We start from the raw sequence: 26035 nt of genomic DNA on the forward strand, positions 1-26035 counted from the left end.
AAAATAAAACCCATTCCGAAACCAATTTGTGACCTCTACGGCTACTCCTAGGATTCCTAGCTAGTTTCCAATTTCTAGTACATATGAGTATAGGACTAGTATATCAACGGAATATACAAGTTAAGAGTAAGTGTATACCACTACAACTTAACACAAAATTATTAGTAATATAAAAATACGGAGTATAAGATACTTGTATAAATGATTGGTTTGACAATTTCTTTGCACCCATTTGGCAGTACATACGTAGCCACTATAAATATAACCAAATCCCAAATTTCGTAACATAATCTAAAACAAATAATATTCAAAATCCAAGTTTGGCAAATCATCATGACCGTAATTAAGTTAACTCAAACAGTATTACCTACAATAATAACATATTTATATCTACTCAATCTCAGCTTGAATTCACAATGGCCAGTATTTGCTGCGGCCCAAACAATGCCAGTGAAGGTAGGAGTTGTGTTAGATAACGAAAGCATGGAAGGCAAGATAGGGTTGAGCTGCATAAACACCGCAATTTCGGATTTCTATGCTGCTCATCCTGAGTTCAAGACCAGGATTGTTCTTCATGTTAGAGACTCCAAAGATCATGATATTGTTATGGCCGCGTCTGCTGGTACGTATGCAATAATAATACTATATTGTTGTTGATTAAATTAATTAATCCATCATTTCTATATTCAATTAACTAGCTTTCTGTGGTTGGTCTTTTAAGTTCATGATTTATACTTTATTAGTGTTTTATAAGTAATTGATTAGCAAGCTAGGGAGTGCTATCTAATCTAGCTCCTGGCTTAGTTTCAAGAATCCTAACAAAACTAACTATGTAATATTATATATGGGTATATTACACATCTACAAAGTATAATATAAATAAATCTTATATATATATTATAGAAATGATACACGCAACTCTCAGGACTATGTATATATGAGCAATTAATACTAACTAGTCTTTAGATCCAGACGATGCACGGCGGTTGAAAATAAAATTGGGATAAAAACTATATACTGAATATTTTTTTCTTCATATACTTTATTAATTAAATAGGAAATGAAAAGTTAAAGAGGAATAATAGAAATGAATGTTAAACTAAATCATGGAGAATGTGAAGAGAGAGATAGAAAAAAAAAAATAATAAAAAATAAAAAATAAAAAAAAAAATTAAACATCATTACTTTCATATAAAGAGTTTGATACATATAGCAGGATTGCTTTAAAAAAGAGAGGGGTGGAAGATCAAAAGAGGATGAGATAAATGTCGTTGATGCCTTGATGATTTGTGTTTTTAAATATTATTAGTATAGATATAGATATAGATATAGATTTTAAATTAGCGTTAAATAGGATTGTATGGAAAAACTATAAGTTTATTAAATACCGCCATTATGATTTTGTACATCATTTTCTTTTTATTTTTCCATTAATCTATCTAGGCACTTGTCACAATAAAAAATAAAAATTAAAAATTAAAAAATTAAAAAGAAATCTATCTAGGATTATCTCCTTGTTTCAATAACTTAACATTCAATAATGGGTGGAAGAAGAACAATCTAACAATGTTTAATAGAGTTGACTCGATTTTCCATTTTTTTATTTTTATTTATTTTTTTAAATGAAAGAGTTGACAATATCATACTTGCCAACTTCCAATAATGTGTGATAGAGTATTATATACTATGAATTGACGAGGTGTATAGAGCCAAAGGATGTGTTTTCGACATTTAGCAATCACGCATTTCGATGTATTGATGTGTAGATACATACAATATACGTAGTACCTTAGAAATTGACTAGAAGAAAAGTCTTGAATGAGTGTTGAACCACATATTAAAGGTAGAATTTCATGCCATTTGGTCTAATTTTGTTGACGAAACAAACAAAATTAATTCAAGTACAAAATTCAAGTTTGGCGTTGGTAGTCTTACAGTACAATAACCTATCTTAGTAGTTAAGGTGATTTGCAACTTCTAGAAAAACTATCAACTATAGCTTTATATATACTTGAAACAAATGTGGAATTTCTCAAGCTAGTTCTAGGTGAGACCATTTAACACTAATTTTATATCTAGCGTAAGATATGGATTATTTAATTAGATTTAAGTCTTTGATAGCTAAGTGTGAGATCGTCTCATATAAAATATGTTTTTTTTATTAGCTTTCAATTACAACATATAACATATTAAAGAAATTGTCCCGAATTTTAACTCTTGTCGTATAGGTATAGGCGCTTAATCTCGTCTATTACACGCTCCCTCAACAAAGAGTTCTTAGACTACGTTACCTTAGTAAATCTAGAGATATATAGAGCACTCGTGATTTAAGAAAATAATACTCGTAAGAGATAAATAAAAGCCAAAAAAAAAAAAAAAAAAAAAAAAAAGACCTGGTAGAGTTGATTAAGTGATAGTCTATCTAGCTTCTTTTTCGTTTACATTTTTTGAAGGAAAAAAAAATCTCAATTAGGATAATTTTCTCTCAAGAGCACTGAAGTTTTCTCTTAATATGTTAAAGCAATTTTATAAAGTCATCCTTAGTACAGTAGAAACATACGAACAAGTAGCTCTCTAATTAACTTTTGTGTACCGAGAATTCCTGCAACCTTAGCTTGTTGTTTGCATTGCATACCATTGTTTCCAAAATTATATGGGTATTATTTCCTCTTCATCAGTTGGGTACTTCATATTTTATGAAAGCTAGTTTATTCTACTCGTAATTTTTCTTTGAACACATAACTTAGTGATACATGATAGTGTGACATACATGTGTAGTATGTATAATACAAAGTATGTGATATCCTATCATAGTTAATATGGCATGAATGAATGAACTTACAAGTAACATTAGCCATTGTTTAGATGCCAAAGCTTATGTTTTAATACCAATAGTCCTGTTTTGAGAATGCAGTTTTGGATTTACTGAAGAATGACCAAGTGGCAGCAATCATAGGTCCAGAAACATCTCCTGAGGCTCAATTTGTTGTCAATCTTGGGGAGAAAGCTCGAGTTCCAATTGTTTCCTACTCAGCTACGAGCCCTTCACTTTCTCCCACGCAAAACCCGTATTTCATTCGAGCAACACAGGATGACTCCTGCCAAGTACAACCCATTAGTGACCTTATCCAAGCTTTTGGATGGAGAGAAGTTGTACCTGTCTATGTTGCTAATGAATTTGGTGGTGGGATCATACCTTTCTTGGCTGATAAACTGCAAGAGATTGGGACTAACATTCCTTATAGGAGTGTCGTTCCATCTTCTGCCACCGATGATCGAATAGAATTAGAGCTGTACAAGCTGAAATCTATGTCTCCTCGCGTCTTTGTAGTTCATATGGAAGCTTCTCTGGCATCTCGGCTGTTTTTGAAAGCAGAAAAGCTTGGTATGATGAGCAAAGACTATGTATGGATCATCACAAATGTAGTGGCCGATGTCTTGGAATCTTTAGACCCTTTAGTAATTCAGTCAATGCAGGGTGTACTGGGAGTGAAAACTTATGTAACTAGAACAAAAGAGCTGGAAAATTTTACTAATAGATGGAAAATGAAATTTCAGCAAGAAAATCTTGTCCTTAAAAATGTAGGAATGAGCATTGATGGACTTCGGGCTTATGATGCAACTATTGCCCTTGCAAAAGCTGTGGAAGAAGTTGGTACTTCTAACTTTACATTTCAGAGAGCTGACAGTAATGCTGCCAATTCATCAACTGATATCTCTGATATAAGAGTTTCGTTGTTTGGTCCTGAATTACTCCAATCGATATTGAGGTTGAGGTTTAGGGGACTTGTAGGAAGTTTTGATCTAGACAAAGGGCAGCTAAAATGTCCAACTTATCAGCTTATAAATGTAGGGGGCAGTCGAGAGAAGGAAATTAGTTTATGGACTTCAGAAAGCAGCAGTAAACATGCCCTTAATAAGGCTGATCTTGAGTCCATCGTATGGCCTGGGGGCTCTAAGTCTGCTCCCAAAGGTTGGGTAGTTTCACCAAATGGCAAAAGGTTAAAAATTGGTGTTCCCATTAAGATTGGCTTCACTCAATTTGTGAATGTCAGTCAAAATCCTGCCACCAATGAAACAAAAGTTACAGGGTACTGCATCGATGTTTTTGATGCAGTAATGAAAACACTGCCATACTATGTAGCATATGACTACGTCCCTTACACAAATAAAGAAGGCATACCTACTACTAGCTATGATAAACTGGTTTCTCAAGTCTACCTTAAGGTAATGTACAACTTTCGTATGGTTCTGAAAAATATATGACTCATCATTGGGACTCATCATTTTTTTCATTTGGTAAAGTAATATGCAACCATAATTTGCTAATATATATATGATGTATTTTCTCTGTTTACAGAACTTTGATGCAGTGGTAGGAGATGTAACAATCCGAGCAAAAAGGTCGTTGCAAGTTGATTTTACTTTGCCCTATACTGATTCTGGTGTCGTAATGGTAGTACCTATGAAAAGCAATCACAAAATACGGGCTTGGCTCTTTCTTAAACCCCTGACAAGGGATTTATGGGTTGTAACCTTCTGTTCCTTTATCTTCATTGCATTTGTAGTTTGGGTGCTTGAACATCGAATAAACGAAGATTTCAGAGGACCACCAGGGCATCAGGCTGGAACAAGTCTATATTACTCCTTCTCAACATTGGTTTTCTCACACAGTCAGTATATCTTCCCATGTTTCACATCACAAATCTATATTCTTTACAAATCATCTAAATAAGTTTTCAGGAACTGAAGTCTGCTTCTTCTGCAATTTTACAGGTTTTAATGTGTTCAGCAACCTGACAAGGTTTGTGGTGATTATTTGGGTTTTTGTGGTGCTCATCCTTATACAAAGCTACACCGCCAACTTGGCTTCATTGCTGACAGTGGAACAGCTTCAACCCACGATTACAGACGTTAAGGAGCTGATAAAAGGAGGAGAAAAGGCAGGGTTTCAAGAAGGTTCCTTTGTTAAGGATTCTCTAAAAGACATGAACTTTAGTCCCTCAAACCTAAAGCCCTATAATACGACAGAGCAGTTGCATGAACTTTTAGAAAAGGGGAAACATAAAGGAGGCATTGCAGCAGCATTTGATGAACTTCCATATGTAAAGATTTTTCTTGCAGAATATGGCTCTAGATATACCATGGTTCCGCCAACATATAAGACCGATGGCTTTGGATTTGTAAGCCTGCACACGCCTTCTCTGTCTGATCTGTATGTCTCTTTTTCACTAGCTTGAACGTTAATTTTGATGCTCGCTCCTTGCCTGCAGGTTTTTCCCAAAGGTTCTCCTCTTGGATCAGATGTCTCCCGCGGAGTGCTAGCTATAACAGAGGGAAAAGATATGACAACATTGGAGAAGAAGTGGTTTAAGGATACAGATTGCCAAGATTTGAGTGCATCATTGTCTTCAACTAGCCTTGGTCTTGACAGCTTTTGGGGCTTATTTACAATCGCACTGGCTGCAGCGTTGTTTGCTCTCATCATATCCTTGGCAGGCTTCCTTAAAGAACATAGAAATGTATGGACTGATAGTAGTGCCTCAGTTTGGACTAGAGTTAAAACATTGATGAGGGTTTACGACCAAAAGAACCTCAGCTCCCATACTTTCAGAAAAACTCCACCACAAGATCAAAATTTTCTCGGTACACCATCAAATAGTCCATCAAGGTATTGTAATAATTCAGAAAGAGGTTTAGATAATTATGAAGGACAACCAACTCCTGTCAGAGAAAACAGACATTAACTCGGAAAATGTAAAGGTTACAGCTAACGAACATGCTCAAGTTGAGTTAGAAATAAACAAACCTATAAACATAGATAAAGGCATGTTGCCAGAATAAAACTTTTGTGAAGGTAATAGACTGATATAGGTCATTCAGGTTTGTGTGGAGAGATCATGTAAACTTGTAAAGTACGACCGACTGATTTAATGTAAATATGATTCTTAGACTTTGTACATGACCTGCCTTATCAGTAAACATGTTATCCTTTGAGAAGAAAAAGACCTCCGAAAACTTGATTTTATGCTTAGGCAATATGACATAAAATTATGTCTAACATATATGTAAGCTATTGATTTTGTACAACTTTCCGCTGGTTTATATGAAATAATATAAGCAACTTAATCACTATATTTTTATTTTTATTTTAAATTGAAGGATTAAAATGGTTCTGTTTGGACGCTATCTGTTAAAGTCCTCTTTAATGTTTTACTGCCATTGCTCCTGTTCCTATGTGACCGTAAAAGTTAACTAATTAGAACTTCAAAGTTCAAACAGATTACTCTTCTCACACTATTATCAAGAATTGTGCAGTTGCCTTCTTCCTGATTCATGCAACTTTTTCTTTCGAAATATGCTGAGTTTACCAATTTAATCTAAAATGATTCTACCCCTTTAAAAAAAGCAAAAACATGGGACCAGAAGCACAGAAAAAATAAAAATCTTTGATGCTTAAGTATTGAGATAGCACTAAGGGGGTAAAAAATGAAGGGTTAATCAGTTAAGCTAATTTTGAATTTATGTCCATTCTTTTTGCTTGAAAGTAGCAATTTGGTTACACACAGAATTACATATTGTTTGTATTTTGGTTTGCGTATTCCTATCAATTTCAGCTGCATAGTTTCAGTTTTCGCTTTCAACGAGAAGAAAGATTTATAATGAGTTGGATTTGGTACCAGGGAAGAATCAAAGCATTTGACTAATAACAGATAAAAATCAAACCTCTTCCATAGTTATTGTCCTATAGTTGGAACGTAAACACATTTGAATCAAAAGTCAAACAGTATTACGTCTCAACTTGGTTTAGTACTTCTGTTCTAATGACTGTATGGACAGCTTAAGAGGACCTCAGTAAATATGCTAAAAAGGTCATAGTCGTCGAAAATTGATCACTAGTCCTTGTCTAATCTTCTAGATCAAGAGTAGTCCATTATTGTATTTTTGCAGGCTTGTACTACAGAAAGGTAAATGCAAGTTAGTATGCACTTCACATCTCTAATTTTAATTGTTACACAAATGAAAATGTGAGTTATTTAGTATTAATGTTAAAGGTTGTTGTCCCTTCTTGTTAGCAGGAGTGATGTATTAGCTTGGATAGATTTGTTGTGATCATTTGGAACTTTGTAGTGTTTATATTGACTCAAAGCTACACTGCCATTTTGACTTTTATGTTAACTGTTCAACAGTTGTAGCCTAGTCTTACAGACTTACATAAGCTAATAAGCAAAGGGGCTTATGTTGGGTTTCAAGAGTTCAGGGACTCTTAAAACAGAAGGGTTTTCATGAATCAAAACTCGTTTCCTACAACAAATTAGAGCATTTAGGCAACCTTTTATCAAATGGTAGCACAAATTGGGGCATCGCTGCTGTTTTCGATGAAACCCCCTATCTGAAGCTTTTCCTTACAAAATTTTCCTCAAAATATCTAATGCTTCAACCTATTTAAAACGCAAAATGCTTTGGATTCGTAAGTCCTTCCTTTAAAATACGTACATTTAATCCATTAAGGCTCTGTGTTTTATTGCCTTTTTATTATTAAAAGACTAAACTAAAACATATCTACTGATTGAACTTATCAAAACTGATTTGCACAGATTATAACTGGTTTTCACTAATAAAATCTGATGCTTATTGGTTAAAAATGATGTTTTCTGAATTGATGAGTTGAGCACAGGGTTTACAGATAAGTATTGGATATTACAACTAATTTAAATCGAATTTTACCAAACACTGTAAAGCAGTTTAAAGTTTAAGAGAACAGGGCTTAGAATGAATATCACTACATCAGATGTTCATTACCTCACAAACATTATTTGGCTTGTAGGAATTCCTAAAGGTTCTTATATTAGTCCTAAATGTAATAATGTATGTGACTATTCAGAGCTAAAACTCATAAAACCGCTTTGACGCAATTTCCAACCCATTCAGCTTAGCTGCAAACTTTTATTTCTTTCCCACCAGTAAAAGAATTGGCAAAAAAATTTACAGAAGATGCTCATTCCTAAAAACATGATACATTTGGTTACAAAAATTTCCTAAAAAGAAAGACATTTTACTTCTGTACAGATGAATGAATATACAAGAAGATATCACGGCAAATACTGCTGAAGGCACTCTTTTAACTTTTGGAATGTAACAGGCTTTGACACAAACGAATCCATACCATTCGCAAAGCACTCATCTGCACTCTCTGATAATGCATTTGCTGTCATCTGCACTCATCAAATCAAATAAAAAAAATAAAAAAATAAAAATTTATATCGTATGCAGGCTATAATTATCTGCAATACAACTAAATATAACAAGAAACACTAATATGTGATTTCATCTCTAAACTGCATGGTTCAAGTCCTGCATAAGAGAGATAATGATCCAAACTGAGCTAGAGATTTGGGTAGCTTGCTCGACTCAAACCAAGTCAAATCCATTTTTTAGTTCAGAAAACTTCAGACTTGGGCTGGCTCGTGACTCAGAAAAAATTCCACCTATGATATCATCCATATTTCTGACCTATAATATATACCTAGTATTATTTACTCACAAGTCACTTTTTTAATTTTCATTTGACAAATACATTTAAACCTGCACTTTGCATGCTAGCATTTCAAACTCTGCTCGATCAGATGAATTCAGTTGAGTTTAGAGCTGAGCTTTGACTGAATTCTGAATGGCCTGAGCTTGAGTAGCTTTTTAACAGAATAGACTCATTAAAACCCTTTAAGTATCGTGCATACTCTCGACATTTCTCAGTATATTTAAGTCAATCTATTTGTTTTTGGTGAAAAGGTATGAGGCTATGAGCCTACCAGGAGCTTTTTACATTAGAAAATCTTTACAATAAAAAGTTTGGTCTATTATTGCAAATCAAGATACAGGGTTCATTTTTAACAACAATGATCTACAAGCAATTGTGCAATGTAGTCTAAACTCTACAGAACATACTAAATTGCAATCTCAAGGACCTTGAAAAGTTGAAATTACTAATGCTTACCGCAATAATTGGAATTCTCTTTGATGAATCATGAAAATTTAATGGTGAATTCTGAAAATGCATAGGTTGATCAATTCCTGCCTCCATAGCAGCATCCCAACTGCCAGACTCTTCGTAAGAACGAATGATCCTTGTAGCTTGAAGTCCATCCATCACTGGCATGCACACATCCTGCAGATATTGCTTGTGTCAATCAAACCAAACTTATGCTTTGCAATTATTGGCTTACTCTCTAACTGTATTACAATAATATATTTCTTAAGAAGAATGACTTATGCTAAAATGAACAGAATACTGAAGATAAATCTATTTGATATGATCAACATACTGTTAGATGTATGTTTCCTTGTATACTTCTATTGATTGAATGGGAATACATATTTCCTTTTGGGATTTTCTTCTTTATTCTGCCCTTGTTCTTTTTCTTCCCTTACCTACCATTTGGCGATCAGGAATAGTGCAATTTTTTTATGTGAACTATCCTTAGAGTAACATATCCTACTTTATTAGGGTAACAAAGAAAAAGAAAGTACGACAAAGCAATCTTCATAATGCTATTACAAGAGGAGACGCAAATAGAAGAAGTCAGAGTTACATTACCATCAAAACAAGGTCATAAGTATGATTTTGAACAGCACGAATGGCCTCAATTCCATTATTAACAACGTCTATGCTGTGACCCAATCGTTTCATCATGGATGTTGTCACCACCACATTGATCTTATTGTCTTCTACAAGGAGAATTTTAGGCTTTTCCTCAGCTCTATTTACGTCAGGCACGCTGCTTGCAGTACTCTGCAGACTTGTATCACGATTCTGCATCATCCGTTGTTCATCTTGAGGGTCGTGTAACGTCTTTTCCACTTGGCCCCCAATTACACTAGATCCAGCTTCCATATCCAATGATCTTAGGTTTTCACCAATATTCCTTTCATCTCCAACATACTGATCATTTCTACCACTTATTTCAGCAGCGGCATTATCACCACTGTTCCTCGAAGAACTTTCATGTGATCCCTGCTCAGTTTTCAACTCCTTTGGAGTAGCATGAGTAGGAGACAATGAAGCTAAATTTTCTGACACTGGGTTGATGTCAGGCATCATACTATATCCATAATTATTTTGTAATATATTTTGGCCTCTGCTTTCTCCACTGAGAGATAACATAGAAGAACTCAATGTCCGAGGCTGGAATTGGAAAAATCCATCAGTATGATCATTAGTGGCTGTTGCATCATGATGAGTAGAAGCATCTGGAAGCTCATCAGGATCATCAGACTGGTCGTCGGATTCAGGAGATACCCTGTATGGGAGTACAAATGTGAATGTTGATCCACAATGCTCTTTGCTGGATACCGTCATATGACCACCCATTAGCTCAACCTGTGCACAGAAAGCAAATCAACATTTTTCTGGGCATCTGCAAATTATCAGAGTTGATACCAATAGCGTGACTGAAGTTCTGCAGTTGTTATTAAGTAATATAACTACTGGGAGTGGGATTAAAGTAACAGTTTCAGGGCTTCCCCAAATTATTAAAGAGCTTGAGATTGATTCAGGGAAATATCAATACTACTTTAAAAGGAAAGATAATTATATAATGTATTGTAGAATCAGAATTTACCAGTTGTTTGCATATGGCTAAGCCTAGTCCAGTTCCACCATACTTACGAGCATGATCAGCACTGGCTTGCATATATTTTTTGAATAAAGTGGGCAAAGCGTGCTCTGTCAACCACGAGATCAAATGAGAAAAAAAATTATTATACAACTTTAGCTCTAGTCAATATTACATATAATGAATTAATGATACACCCTTAGCTATGACTGCTGGAACTGAAAATTGACATTAAGTGGTTACGAAAAGAATTAATAATCAAACCTGGAATTCCTATTCCAGTGTCATATACATCACAGCGTATCCATACTGTTGTTGGAAATATAATGGGATGCCTATCTTCATCTTTTGATTGTGATTCTCCTCTCTTGAATGGCATTCCAGACTCATCCGAAGTTTTATGAGCTTCAGAAGGATCATCTCCATATGGATGATCAGAATCACCTTTTTCATCGGTGGCAGTATAGGTTTCGAGTCTTTCAACAGGATGGTGATCTTCTTCAGCAGAATAAGGCGCTGGTACTATATAAAGTCTTATGCCAACTTTACCTTCATGCGTAAATTTAATGGCATTGCTGCAGTAGAATTACAAATTAAAATTAGAAATATGTATCTTTTGAGCCATAAAAGGTCAAATTTTAAACTTGACACGATTTCCTAATCTACCAGAGAAGCTGTATGCTGAACAGAGAAAAAATGACAGATAGTGCAAGGTGCGCTCTTTATATACCTGACTAGATTAGTGAGAATTTGTCGAATTCTAAGAACATCTCCAATCACCTAAAAGAGATACAGTAAGAAAGTATTGTCAGATGGTTTGCATGCAAATATATGAGGTTGTTTCTATAGTTTTGACAATAGCCTAAAGTTTCCGCATCAGCAGGTTTAACAATAATATTAACCAGATGCCTCTACATAGGCAACAGCTTAGGAAAGGGTGACGGGGTTGGTGGGCATCATATGTAACTATGTAAGCAGCTTATATACACCACTTGGTGTTTATTGTTGTATATTTGAATTGATTGATGCAACCTCTGACATCAGGAAACCTGGACTGAAATAGCATGGTAAAATTAAAGCACTGCAGGGCCCAAAGTTATGAATCTAAAATCTTTCCTATATTGTATTATTGAGTTGAAGCCAGGAAACTATTGGAGAAGATTGGTACAAATCTACAAATGATCTGATCCAGACCCATAAACTGCAGGGATGGTTTATCAGTGTGAAGACTGAAAATCCTATCACTCTTGAGATGAACTTTACTTAGATAAGCACATAGAATTGAAATGCATGTCAAGTGCAGAATACAAGCTGATTTTTTTATTCGATGGTAAGAAAATGATCTCACCTCTATAGGAACATCTTCTGCTATATATCCTTCCAACGTCAGCATTTTCTTCAAAGAGGCTGCAGCTGTCTGGAGTACATGCCTTACAACTTCTCTTGGTCGGAACTTGGTAGCTTCCAACCTCATAACACCTGAAACCCGATTATAAATATCAGAAGAATGAAAATTTTTGGTATTCAGATAAACAGTCAATAAAATTAAAAGCTTAAACCAGCCCTCGTAGAATTCTGATTAACATCAAGGTCAACAATATCAAACCTGACTCAACCTTGGAGAGATCAAGGATGTCATTGATGAGCTGAAGGACCAAATCCCCTGAAGAAATCATGACATCTAACAATTGTCGTTGTTCCTTGTCCAGTCTAGTGGTGGCTAGAACCTCGGCCATGCTAACAACGCCAGATAATGGTGACCGTATCTCATGAGACATAGTGGCAAGCATTTGCTTTGCCCGCATAGTTTCCTCTAAGAAATGACAGAAAGCATCTTTTAGTAAACTCCATGTGCCAAAGAGAAGCTATAACTCATGAATCACTTAAACTCCAACCAAACCTGTAATATGTATCGTCTTATTCAGCTCAGTCTCCATGGCTATCTGTACAGCTATCGTCTCTCGAAGCTTTGCCATCTTCTCTCTTTTTCTGACCTGTTGAAAAATTGGACACCCTATAAGGCACAATTTGGGATACCGCTATTCAGACATTACTTGTAATAGCCTTTTGAGCCTTGTATCCATCAAAATTTAGAGGCATAATATTGAAATAAGACCTGACCTGATCTGTAATATCCATTCCAATGTAATTGACACCAATGGTCTCTCCTGCCTTATTAGGCACAGGCTCCACATATATCAAAAAGGTTTTTGACCCAAAAAGTTCAGTTTCAAATGTTATTTCTCTCTTTCCGGGTAGTCCACGTTCTAAGATTTCTCGCTTGAAGTCTAGAGACTCCTTTACTCCAGCACCAGTAAAGATCTCCGTATCCGTTTTTCCTATAATATCCTGAAAAAATCAGGTAAGTTGAGGAATGCCATATCGTTTTCCAATGAAAAGATGCTTTGAAAAAAAGGGAAGATAGAATTACACAGTCCTCGTTTGCAGAATTATTGAGGACGAAGCTAGCTTTAAGGCACTAATTTTTACAAGCACACCAAAGTCTTACCTCCTCTTTAAAACTTGGGTAGGGATTGTAGATAAAACGGTACCGCAGCTCTTTATCCTGAAACAAATGCACATGATGAAAGCATCAATGCAATTGCTCACCCAGACATAGAAAGGGCAGTCCTAGAGAAGTGAATGAATGGGATATAGCATATCATTTCCAGCCTTACCATATGACCAAGAACAATAGGTGCATTTTGAAGAATGATTTGTATAAAGTTATCTGCTCTTTTAAGCATCTGTGACAATTCTTCCACTGGCGTGGATTGTTGCTCCATATTCTTGATGCTTTCGTCCAGCTTTTCCAAGAGAATCTGCTCCCTCTGCCTGCTTTCCTTCAACAAATTCTCGAGGATCGCAGCCCTTTGTTTCCAATACACTATGGTGTCATACTCAGCATCTATTTCGAGTCCTTTATGACTTTCAACAGGTGAATCACATTTCTTCTTAGGAACAACCTTGTAGGAACCATAGAGCTCCTCCAATACAGAAACAGAATATCTGTCGGCCCCAACTCGTTCTTCCTCAAAACGATGCTCCTCTAAAATCTCCAATCTCTTAAGCTCAACCTCCTCTCTTTGCTTGCTGAGGCGATCAAGCTCTTCTCTGAGAAGGCGAGCAGCATTCTGTTGCTTATACTCCCATTGCTTCATAAGATTGGCCAGTTGAGAGCCACCCTTATCAGTGTCTACTATCATGTCATGGAGAAGCTCCAAATCAATTTTTTGAGGCCCCCCCGCGTTAACTGCTACTTCTTTCAACATATCTTGATCCTCCTTCGGCCAATCCACATTGAATTGACTCCCGGCTTCATTTACATTATCCGGCCACATCGGATTAAGGGCCTCCTCAACATCCATATGGTCATCCACTATTATTTGATCCTCCATAATAACAATAATCCCTACTATTACTTTACAATTCTATAAACCCTTGTTTCAATTTAATGTATTACTGTTCTTACAACAACATACAGTCTTTCTTCATTGTTTTCCTAGAAAAGGGTTTTTCAATCCACCAAGATCCAATTATAAGCACAAAACAACCAGAATTCTGCTGTCACAACACATCAAACAACAACATAATTTCATCAAATTAAATTAAACTACTTGCAGTATTATAACAATCAATATAGTAAACATTCTTTAAGAAAAAAAAATAATCATCAACTCAGGTAAATATTTATAATTTTATTATATGCTTTAATATACTCCCCTTTTTGGAAAAAGAATGAAAAAGGGAAATTGGGATGAAAGTACCCCACTTAAACTGAAACAACAAAGTAATTGAAACAGACTGTTTAATCCATATAAATGCTGCATAACTTAAACCCACCATTATTTGAATTTTAATCAAATAATTTGATATAAATATTGGAAAATTGATTGAGCAATGGAAAAAAGTTGAAATTTTTACAAATATTACAAGATTAATACTAAAAAATTGCAAAAATTTAAAGATAAATCTAGAATCATGAAATAATCCTATAATTTAAAACAAAAAAAAAAATATATATATATATATATATGTATATATATGTATGAAGATTGCCCACCAAAAATGTTGGACATTGATCAGTACCGAACCACCCCAAAATAAAAATTAAGACCAAAAATTTAGGAATTAAATAAGATGAGAAAAAGTAAGAAAAAACTAACCTGGGAATTGGGATAAATGATGACACAAAATAAAATCTGAGAAAGTTTATGAATTTAGGAAGAGCAATAATAAAAACAATAATACGGAGTAATAATAAAATAAAAACAGAATTAATAATATTGTTGGCAGGTGAAATAATGGAAGAAGAAGAAGAAGAAAAGGAAGAGACTTTTAATAGGAATATGAATATGAATAAGGGGGGGTGTATTAGATCTGAGAGTTTGTCATAAACATGTCTTGAAATCATCAGTCAATTAACCAGAGAAAAAACTATAATAGGATTAACAAAGATAATAATAATAATAATAATAATAATAATAATAAAACATTTTAATAACATATATTATAAATTATGAATGTATGTAGTAGTACTAAGTCCAATCTGTAAGTAAGAGAGAGAAAATATAAGTAATTATAAAATCAGAGCTAAAGAGGAGCCATGTGCCTTTGTGAAGAGGAGGTCAATTTTTTGTTTTTAATTTTTTTTTTTTTTTTTTTTTGGTGGGGGGGGGGGGGTTTATTTCCATTGTTTAATGTCTGCAACAACTCACACACACTCTGAGTAGTTTTTGTGCAGCCGAAAAGTAGTTTTTTCTGAGAATCTGATGAACTCTGAATTCAATAATTTGATTAAGAATGAAATGAAATAAAAATAACCAATGTTTTTATATTTTGATGTTTGTATATGAAATGAATGACATGCAGATAATAAGATTTGACTGCGCTATGCTTCACTTTGGTTTATGTTGTAGGGAAGAACATAAAGTGGAGAAAGAAAGAGAAATTCATATGAATTGTATTCCCGGCTATTTCAATTTCCAAGGTAGTGTTCACGTATTGCTACGCGCCTTTGTGTTCCGGCATTGATACACACTTGTCCTTTAAAGGGAGGGAAGGTAGAGTTGTCAAAAACTGACTCTTTCCAAACCTAACTATGATTTGCTCTAATTGATTCGAGCATTCAATATCCAAATAGACTCGATAATTGTTAGGAGTATATGTAAATGTATTTACACAACTAAAGAAAATCAAATTCATAATTTTTAACTAGATTAGTCCACCATATATTAACTTAGCTCAAAACTCGTTTAAAATTGAGCACAAACAAGGTCATGGGTAGTAGACCTTGTAATTAAACGGGCCAAGGAAAAGTTGGGCTCATGCATAGATGCCAAAACCACATTTTGTGAAATGTTGGTTGGCCATCTCAATAATTTTTAGATATTTAGGAGTCAGTTTGTCATTCAATCATTGAGTTTGGAAAATGATGTTTACCATACTCTCATGTCATGTCAAGCTTACGATAAGATTGTGTGAAGTCGAACTAATTTTGTATTGGGTCGAAACAACCTTCATGCCTATCAAGCTCATGCCCAACTCTAACCTAGCTAGTTATCAAAACTATCTAATTTCCCAAATTAAATTCAGCCTAACGACCAATATTAATCGAGTTGCCCATTTTTGTTTACATTGATTAATAATTAATCAAAGAACTTTAAATTAATTTTTTTTAACCATATTTTTGTTTTTGTTTTTTTTTTTTTTAACAGGTGTAACCATATTAACAGAATAATACATATCTCAATTTTGTAGTTTTTTCACTTAATCAAAATTCATAATAAAAAAATATATCAATAATTTACTCAAATTGTGAATGATTTGTTCAAAACTTAACCTTTATTTTTTGCGATAATCCTTTTCTTAATATAATATAATTAGTCCAATTACAAGTAACTACATAAAAATATGACCAATAATGTAAACATACTAATAAAAAAATTAAGGGAATTATCCTAAAAGGATATGTACAATGTCTCTTTAAGCATTAAAAGGACTTAACAAGAGAAAGAGACAGTGTTAGATATTAAAAAGCATCATCGCATTTTCTAAGAATTAGTACAATGACAATTGCGCTAGAAAATGGTTTCTTAGTACAGTCGCCCTTGTTCAAAATGGCTCATTAAAAGAAAATAAATTGAGTTTTAAGTTGAAATTGTATTATCATTATGCATATCACGTTTTATTACGTTGGATGACAATGATCATGATAATTTGTTGTTTGGACGTAATCATTCTTGGAATTATTCCCACTCATCAAAACTATTGCTTTAACTTCAAGAAAGAAACGAAGAAATTAATACCTCTGAGTCGCCCTGTCTAATTCAACTTATCTCGTAATTCGTATACTTGTATGAAATTATATTCCGTATTATATATCTACATTTACTTCATTATAACAAAACATATATTATAAAACTTTTTTTATGAAATAATCTATACTTATTTTATTAGAAGTAAAAAATAATAATTAAAAATAATATAATTTAAGATAAAACAAATGTATCTTAAATTTTTTACTCCCCTAACCCTGTTTGTTATTCTCATTTACAATCTCTTTGTGAGATTAAAAAAAAGTCAAAATTAAAGAACAAAAACGATTAGAGAGACTACTATTTGCAAGGGTAATATATACAACTCCATCTTATATTATTTTTGGCTAGTGATGAGCATACACTTTGACTAACTATTATTTTATTCATTAACAAGCCTTTATAAAACGTAAAGTAAGGGACCACTCAAATTTCAACTTTCACTTATAGTATTTTAATTGGCTGATGAGCATTCAATCTAAACGATGATTTTACAGTAGCGGCCTTTTGAAAAGTAACAACCACAAGTCTTATTACGTGGCATAATATGATTGGATGTAATCTTTGACTTTTCAAAGCATATTTTAATTAGAATTCATTTTTTTTATAATTTCTGATTTTTTTTTTATTTTCGAAAATTATATTTTATAATTGCTGATTTTTTTAATTTCTTAATTAATTTCAGAAAATCAATGTAAAAAAATTAAAATTAAAAAAAATGTTCTCCGTCGTTACTCTGAATTTCAACCGATGATTTGAACAAGGCGGATTCGTGGCGTTGATGCTGCCCACCACCAATAAGATGGTTGTTACGGTAAAGCCGATCGCGACGAGTAGTCGAGCACGCTCCTTCTCAACCTCACATTTACAAGCTTCGACTTCTTCGTCACAGCGTTGAGGGAGATGGTCAGATGGCAAGATGGGTTGTTATGGTGGTGGTGGAAGCGCCATTTAGGGCCGAATTTAGGGCGAGGTGGGGGTTTACAATCGACAAGGCGGAAGGAGGAGTCTTCATCGGCGGCAAAGGAGGGTTATTGAGGTTGCGAGTCCAATCGGCAATTCGGCCGAGTTTGTTGGAGCGAGAAAGAGGGGCGAAGGGGCTGTAGGACGTTGATGGGGATGGTGGTGGTAAATGGTGGTAGATGTCGATTGATTTTTAATATAATTTTAATTTTCTGAAATTAATTAAGAAATTAGAAAAAGAATTTCAGAAATTATAAAATATAATTTTCAAAAATAAATATAATTTCATAAATTACAAAAATGAATTTTAATTAAAATATATTTTGAAAAGTCAAACATTACATGACAAATTATATCCAATAAAATTATGCCACATAATAAGACTTATGGTAGTCACTTTTGAAAAGGCTACCGTAAAATTTTCACAATCTAAAGTACTTAAGAAACGATTTAATAATATTTCAATATAATTTAATATTTGGAAGTTAAGAGTATAATTGTGGTGTTACATAGTTTTTAATTTTTAAAGGTATTATTTTTTGGCGTAACAAGTTAAAGTACTCGGTATGGTATGATCTTTATAGACTTTGTTACATACAAGATGGCCGCCAGAAAATATTAAAGTGTACTTTTAATCATTTATCAAAAGGTATTAGGAATTCATTATAGTTCAAATGATAAACTTTACAAGCTAGGGATGATAGTGGGTCGTGAGTAAAGCTTAATGACTCATTTGCTTGCATGGTAGGTCGGATCGTGAGCAAAGCTTAATGACTCATTTGGTAGGTCGTGAGCAAAGCTGATAAATGAGTTTATTACAATATATAATTGTAATTTTACAAGGAAAATCTTGTAACGGTACCTAAAATCATGATTTCATCTCAAAAAAACTTCATTATAATGATTCAATTAATCAAATCTCAAACTATAAGTGATAATGAAGATTTAGAAAGCAAAATCATACAAAGGGATGAATAGGTCGTGTAGATAAAGTTGTGTCATTAATTAATATGGTTATAGACATTGACATGAGACTTCTTCTAAAGCACCTGCCAAATAAAGATCATATTAATTATTGCAAATACGATCGATATTGGCCTACATGCCTAAAACCTAATGTGCCAATGGCTACATTTGAGGTTATTGTAGGACAATGTAGAGAGGCGAATATTATAACATACACATTAGCTTAGATGTAGCTTAGTCAAGAAGGTTTTATTACAACGTTAAAAGGAACAATAATCTATCTAATTACTTAAGGGTAGTGAATAAACTAAAAAATAAAATAAAATAAAAAATGTGATTTATTTTAATGGCGTAGGAACTTAGGTTAAAGTGATTGGTTTAATTTAATCTAGTAAAATAGTGTAGGCTGATAAGATGCATGCATAAAGGTTGATTGGGAGATTAATTTTAGTTTAACTAAGCTAAGCTTAAAATTATACAAAGAAGAAGAATCACATCCACCCAAAAGGGTCGGCCTCTTCATGTGCACTCTAATTGTTAGGACGGTTGCTAATCATGTGAATGTTTTTTTTTTTATTAAAATTTACAGACTTTTTTCATTTTATTTGGTTGTATTAGCGCAGAAAACCAACATGGAGTTCATCAACAAATTTGGCTTTATTAATATTTTTTTATTACAATTATTAATTATTCAATTAATGTCTTAATGACACATGGTCAGGGAGCTTAATCTAGTTACATACATTACTGGGATTATGGGAGTGGGTTTGGTAATTAGTTATTAATTTATTATAATTTCTTACTTTTGTCATTTTTCTCTTCATTCATTGTAAATTTTTACATCGCACAAAGCATTGTATTGGTCCATTAAGAAATAACAGTGTGATACTGCTATACAACATGGAGTTTTTTCGTTTCTTTATATTATACAATTTCTTATGACGATTTATGTTAGCCCGACCCCAAATTATTTTGGGACTAAGGCTTTATCGTCGTTGTTATTTTTATTTTTAATAATGATAGTCTTTTATTATTATAATATAATAATGATGGTAAAGGACAAAGTTAAGCATATATAGATTTGAATTGTAAACTAAACCTATGTAACCTAGGCCTTAGTTGACATTTTGCAAGTAACAACTACAAGTTGATGATTTTATACTACTATTAGCAGCCAACTTATGAAAGAGCAGTTGTACACTTGTACTTAGTAAGTTAGTATAGCAACTAGTAGAAGCATTGTACATTGTATGTTTTCTAGAACTATTTTATTTGAGAAAGGGCCTTGATATTTTTATGGGTGCCACTAGGGGTGTACAAAAATTGGCCCGGACCTGAAACCGGACCTGAATCGACCTGAACCGGACCTGTTGATTCAGGTCTGGTCCCGGTTCTTAAAAATCCAGGTTCCCGGTCCCGGTCCGGACCCGGTCCAAACCCGGGGTTTTCAGGTCCGGACCTGAAACCCGGGAAAATCGTAATTAAAAAAAAAAAAAAAAAAAAAAGAAGAAAACCAAACTCTGAAAAATTGAAACTGTGTTTTCGTGGACTTATTTGTATTTTCGGTGGACTCATTTGTATTTTTGGTGTTTGAGAATCGGGACTTTATAGACTTTATGTAGTTTTGTAATTGATACTTTTGGTTTGTATGTAATTATTAAATTATGCAACAGGTCTAAAAATCACAAAACAGGTCCATATGCAGGTCCAACAGGTTTTGTATTAAAAAAAAAAACGAAAAAGACATAAAACAGGTACATTCAGGTCCAAACCCGGACCGGACCTGATTTTTCAGGTCTGGCCCGGAACCGGACCTATTAATTCAGGTCCGGTCCCCGGTCCTCATAATTACCCAATTCAGGTCCCCGGTCCAAACAGGTCCGGTCCAGGTCCGGTCCGGTTTTGGACCGGTGTACACCCCTAGGTGCCACTAATAGAGTAATAGGTCAAAGGGAACAATAATGCTGTGAGCAATGTGAAACTTCAAATAGTGAATTTTTCCTAGAACAATTTTATTTGCTTTTAATTTCATGAATTCTTTCAGCAAATTATGATTAGCATTGATGATAAGCTAGTCAAATATTTAGCATTCTTGGAGAGTGAGATAAACGTCCCGATGAGTTCCTATAAAACTACTTGATCTTCTTTATGAGTGAACCATTACAAATTCATTGGATATTTACAATTTTAAGTCATTATTATAAAGCTCGCTGTGTCCCATTAAAGACCCATAATTGAGTGATCATATAAAAACCTGGTCAGCCGGCCTATATTGGACGAATCTGAATTTGACCCATTGGGTTTTTATTAATGGGGCTCCAACCCATTGAATTCCTCTGTCAATTAATAAGGAAAAAAATGGATGAACCCAGTGCCTCCTCTTCTTGCTCTCTCTCTCCCCCCGTCTTCTCTTATAGTTCTTCGTTAAAGCGCACTTAACAGTTAACATTGCACTTGACTTCTGCATTACAAACGCAGATTCTAAAGTAAGTTGTTGGTTTGTTTTATTAATCATCATATCAATATCAATTTCACAATCTTGAGTTCATCTTTGATCTAATTTAATTTAATAAGTGTAGGGTTCGACAATTGATTCTAAATACTAAAAGCAACATGTTTTTTCCCAGTAGTTTACTTCGGACTTGCTTATCTATGGTTGGCTTATGAATTGTTTTTTCTCAAGTGACATCCTCAACGTCTGTAGTACATATGCATGATTTATACTGCTACTGAAATTTGCATGACAGGTTAAAAAGTTATGGATGAAAGTGAACTTCCGATCTACATGCAATGGAGTTTATAGTAGAAAGAAGAGAGTATAACTTTGAATACTTTGCTAAAAGTGTCGGCTCGGGGTTCTTGTTTGGCACCTTGGGCGGGAGTTCCTGCCCAGTAAATCTCTGTTACTCACTGTAAGAAACGTTTTTGTTTCTCACAGTGGCAGTTTCGTAAATAAAATATACCACCGTGACTAAAGTGGTACAATTTTATCATTCATTTCGTAAATAAAATGTAGCACCGTGACTAAAGTAGTACATTTTATTTACGAAACTGCCACTGTGAGAAACAAAAACGTTTCTCACACTGAGTAAGGGGCCCCCCTCGTTTCTGCCACTTCTTCAAGGGTTTCGCCCACAAGAGTAATATTGGTGGCGGAATCAATGCAATGCGTTTTAACAGCTTACGCACAAGGGGAGTTTTTGCTGGTCTTTTCTTGGCAACTGACATTCCGTCTTTATCTCTTTTATCAATACCGTGGTCAGAAGACTGTTTGGACGGATAAAGCAATCTCACTTGCCATTGGTGGTGCTATCATGTGGGCACCTCGTCGTCTTCGTTCTGCCTCAATCGCTGCCCTCACGTCTGGTGGCATCTATACTGTTAATCAAGGCATTAAGATTGCGCTCAAAAATATCGAGCCTGAGTATAATGACAAGAGAAGCCATCGCTAGCCTCGTTCCCATCCAAGTCATGAGGAGTATATGGGATTCCTTAGCTTCAAGAAATAGGTCTAGGGACTAGCAGGCCAGGCCATGGTGATACAATCTTAAATTTTGTATTGTATTGGCAATTACACACCCATTTTAATAATTTATTTGTTAATGTAAATTAGTTCATTTTTATTCATTGAATTACTCCGTAACTTTTTTTCCTATGAGACTACTATTATGATTAGTATATCGTGCATTATACTAGTTTTTTAACTACACAAAGTTTTATATATGGTTGGTCATATGGGTGTGGCCGGGGTTACTTCGTCAATGTTATGAGGGTTACTTGGTTAGTGTTATACGGTTACTCATTTAGGGCTTATTTGGTTAGTATCATAGGGCTATCTTAGTAGGTCTTATAGAAGTTACTTTATTCCATAAATGGTCACACGATGTGGCCAATCGTACACAAAATACGCTGAACATATTGCAAATCTTTTTTTTCATTGCCTAAAATCTTCTATTTTCTTACACGGCGATACAATAACATTAAATTCTTACGTGGCTCTCCCCAAAACTCTTGAAAAACTCCCTTAAGTAGAGCACCAAGTTTTTTATAAGAATCTAATATCATATCACTAAGAAATAAAGTCGGTCTCACAGCCAAGCCACGAGATAGCGACACTTGACATTCCAATTTTTCGCCAAGTGTCGCGCCAGTAGACAACAAATAGAATTATTGTGACACATATGATGCTAAGTAAGCGATTTTTGGATAGATTTTGTAAGATAAAAATTTAATTTTGTATAGAGTTTTATTATCACTATACTTCTAATATTTCATATATACAAAATTAATCATAACTTTTAATAAATATCCTATAGCTCGGTTTTATTCCATCATAAAATTCGTTTTAAAAAGTTCTTTAAAATAAGATCCATTTATAATATATTTAATTTAGTTAAAAAAAAATAATAGAGAATTAGTAAAAATAAGTTTTAATCAGTAAAAGTAATTTTAGTTTGGTAAAAAATACTTTCAGTGTAGTAAAAATAATTTAACTTCAATAACAATAATTTCAATTCAATAATAATATAAATATCTATTTACAAATAAAACTACAAAAAGTACATTATTTTATAAATAAGCGATAGGATATCCTGCATTATCAAAAGGGATTACATGACCATATTAATGAACATTCAAACTAAAAAGTATCCTAAAATTTTATCAACAATTCGGGTATCGCCCGGGCACAAAACTAGTATATATATAAAGGGGAATTTTTTTTTTTCCAATATTTTAGACAGCCATGTAGGATTTTAATTTATTAAAAATTATTAGAGCGCCATGTAGGATTAGTCTTAGAGCGTTACGTATAGGATTATGTCACATAGGATTATTATTTTAAAGCGTCAGGTAGGATTAAAATTAAAAGTTTAAATTTATTTTAAAAATAAAATATTATCTTTTAAAATTAAAAATTTTATCTAAGAGAAAATAAGCAATTTATTTTATTTCGTATTATACAAAAATACTATTAAACTTAAAAAATGAAATTCATGTTCAATTGATCTTTTTAAAAAAATTGGATTAAATAAAAAAATGAAATATGAGAAGTGATTGTAATAAAATATTTTCTTAAAAAAATGCTAATAAAAAATATCAGTTTTGAATTAGATAAAAAATTAAGATAAAATCTTCAATTGATTTTTTTCTTAAATTAAATAAAAAAAATAATGAAATATGAGAAGTGATTATAATAAAATATTTTTTTTTAAAAAAATACTAATAAAAAATATTAGTTTTTGAATTTGATACAAAAAATAAGAAAAAAATCGTTGAAACTAAAAATATATCCTTTCTCTTTTTCCAGCAAAAAAAAAAAAAATGTTCATCATTTATCATTTATTCGGCTAAAAGATTAAGTTCTACGTTAATAAAACTTATCATATCTAATAAACTTTATCACCACTTTAAATCCAATATTTTTTGCAATCCTATATAAATCATCTAATGTTCCACACAAATAAACGTAAAACTTTAGAATTTAAACACCATGAAATTCTTGAATGCAATGAACAGTGATCATAAACTTCTAGAATTTGCAATTCAAGGGGGCGGTTTAATTACGCAACTTATCAATTGGCACGATCAACGATTGATTTACAAAGGATGATGGAAGCCTGGAAGATTAAAAATTTGTTTGTATATATGTGTAAACCTTAATTTTATAAGATTAAAAAATAGTAATATTATGTATTAATATTTTGTTATTTTGATTAAATATTAATTAAATGTTAAGTTTAACTATGAATAAAATCCATGCATCACACGGATTTAAATCTAGTTATAATGATACTTGACCTTATTTATAATTATGATTAAATGGTGTATTTGTGTATGACTAAAATTCTATTTTTAATTAGATAATAATAATTATATTAAATATAATATATTATGTGGGTGTTGATATGAGTAAAATTTTATCGTTAATTGGAAACTCAATGTAGATGTCAATATTTTTGTCTAGATGTATTTTTATCATTTCAAAAGTAATAATATAAGTTATAGAATATATATTTATCTAAAGTTATAATTAATTTTATATACATAACACGTTATAAGCATATTGTTAATAAATATATAAGTTTTTTATCTTAAGCAAATATATCCAAAAAATTCTTAACTAATTTTTATCTATCCTATTATATGATATACTAGTTTTGTGCCCAGGCAATGCCCGGATTGTCCTAAACCTTTTAACTTGAATGTTAAATACGATCATATAACCCCTTTTGATAATGTAAGAATGTTAAATACGATCATATAACCCCTTTTAATAATGTAAAATATTTAAACATACGATATCATATCGCTTATTTATATTATAGTGTATTTTTTGTAGTTTTATTTGTAAATAGATATCTATGTTATTAGTTTACCAAACTAAAATTATTTTTTCTGATTAAAGCTTATTTTTACTAATTTTCTATTTTTTATTAAAACATATTATAAATGTATCTCATTTTAAAGAACTTTTGGAAACGAATTTTATGATGGAAATAATACTGAGATATAAGATATTTATTAAAAGTTACAATTAATTTTTTATATATGAAATATTAGAAATATATCGATAATAAAACACTATACAATATTTTTATCTTACAAAAATCTATCCAAAATTCGCTTACTTAGCATCTTATGTGTCACAATAATTCCTATTTTTCGCCTACATGGCTCGACACTTGGCGAAAAACTGGAATGTCAAGTGTGGTTGTCTCGTGGCCTGGCTACGAAATCGGCTTTATATATTAGTGATATGATATGATATCAATAACAGTATAGTAAAAGACACACCAGAAAACACGTGTATGTCCTTAGTGTTTTTTTTTTCTTTTAAAATAAATTATTTAAGAAGCAAATATTTTGCATATATAAATAAAAATAGCAATATACTTACTCGGTATTCTAGAAGATTTTATATAATTTTCCAAAAACGCAAACATGTAAATAATATCCTTCCAAAAAAAGCAAACATAAAAATATTATAGCAATATATATACTTTTTAAAGGTATACATAATTTATTTATAATCAATAACATAATACTAAAACAAACACTAGGAATGACACGTGTCATTTTCTAGTGTTGTTTTTTCCCTCCAAAACTCCCCCTCCCCTTTTAGCAAATAATAATCTTTTATTTTTGGAATATTTGTATAATACAACTATAATAATA

The 26035-nt window shown here is 32.8% G+C and overlaps 2 protein-coding genes across 3 annotated transcripts; one reads left to right on the top strand and one right to left on the bottom strand.

The window, feature by feature from the left end:
• The first annotated feature begins 333 nt into the window (after window positions 1-333).
• LOC110726950 (glutamate receptor 2.7-like) lies at window positions 334-5980 on the top strand. The gene is made up of 5 exons (XM_021906493.1): window positions 334-622; window positions 2915-4227; window positions 4361-4673; window positions 4777-5183; window positions 5274-5980. The coding sequence occupies exons 1-5, from the start codon at window positions 334-336 to the stop codon at window positions 5745-5747; spliced, it is 2796 nt and encodes a 931-aa protein (XP_021762185.1). The 3' UTR covers window positions 5748-5980.
• A 1936-nt stretch (window positions 5981-7916) lies between these two features.
• LOC110726897 (histidine kinase 5-like) lies at window positions 7917-15820 on the bottom strand. Of its 2 annotated transcripts, none has more exons than XM_021906418.1 (13): window positions 14780-15818; window positions 13292-14174; window positions 13123-13179; window positions 12735-12962; window positions 12514-12607; window positions 12220-12426; window positions 11962-12092; window positions 11344-11393; window positions 10878-11188; window positions 10620-10723; window positions 9596-10378; window positions 8996-9166; window positions 7917-8216 (listed from the first exon to the last, which is right to left on the bottom strand). In XM_021906418.1, the coding sequence occupies exons 2-13, from the start codon at window positions 14009-14011 to the stop codon at window positions 8094-8096; spliced, it is 2979 nt and encodes a 992-aa protein (XP_021762110.1). In that variant the 5' UTR covers window positions 14012-14174; window positions 14780-15818; the 3' UTR covers window positions 7917-8093. The 2 variants fall into 2 exon arrangements, with proteins under 2 accessions (XP_021762110.1, XP_021762111.1); XM_021906419.1 differs by having other exon boundaries at window positions 7924-8216; window positions 13292-14177; window positions 14780-15820.
• Window positions 15821-26035: the final 10215 nt, after the last annotated feature.

The sequence above is a fragment of the Chenopodium quinoa genome, unplaced genomic scaffold (genome assembly GCF_001683475.1).
Source record: "Chenopodium quinoa cultivar QQ74 unplaced genomic scaffold, ASM168347v1, whole genome shotgun sequence".
Classification (NCBI taxonomy): domain Eukaryota; kingdom Viridiplantae; phylum Streptophyta; class Magnoliopsida; order Caryophyllales; family Amaranthaceae; genus Chenopodium; species Chenopodium quinoa.

Excerpts from the sequence above, each read along its gene's own strand:
- LOC110726897 (XM_021906418.1), bottom strand. The coding sequence starts at position 14,011 with ATGGAGGATCAAATAATAGTGGATGACCATATGGATGTTGAGGAGGCC. Across the intron at positions 12,963-13,122 it reads ACCCAAGTTTTAAAGAGGAG|GATATTATAGGAAAAACGGA; the intron begins GTAAGACTTTGG and ends TGATTTTTTCAG. Across the intron at positions 11,189-11,343 it reads ATTCTCACTAATCTAGTCAG|CAATGCCATTAAATTTACGC; the intron begins GTATATAAAGAG and ends ATTCTACTGCAG.
- LOC110726950 (XM_021906493.1), top strand. The coding sequence starts at position 334 with ATGACCGTAATTAAGTTAACTCAAACAGTATTACCTACAATAATAACA. Across the intron at positions 623-2,914 it reads TGTTATGGCCGCGTCTGCTG|TTTTGGATTTACTGAAGAAT; the intron begins GTACGTATGCAA and ends TTGAGAATGCAG. Across the intron at positions 5,184-5,273 it reads AGACCGATGGCTTTGGATTT|GTTTTTCCCAAAGGTTCTCC; the intron begins GTAAGCCTGCAC and ends CCTTGCCTGCAG.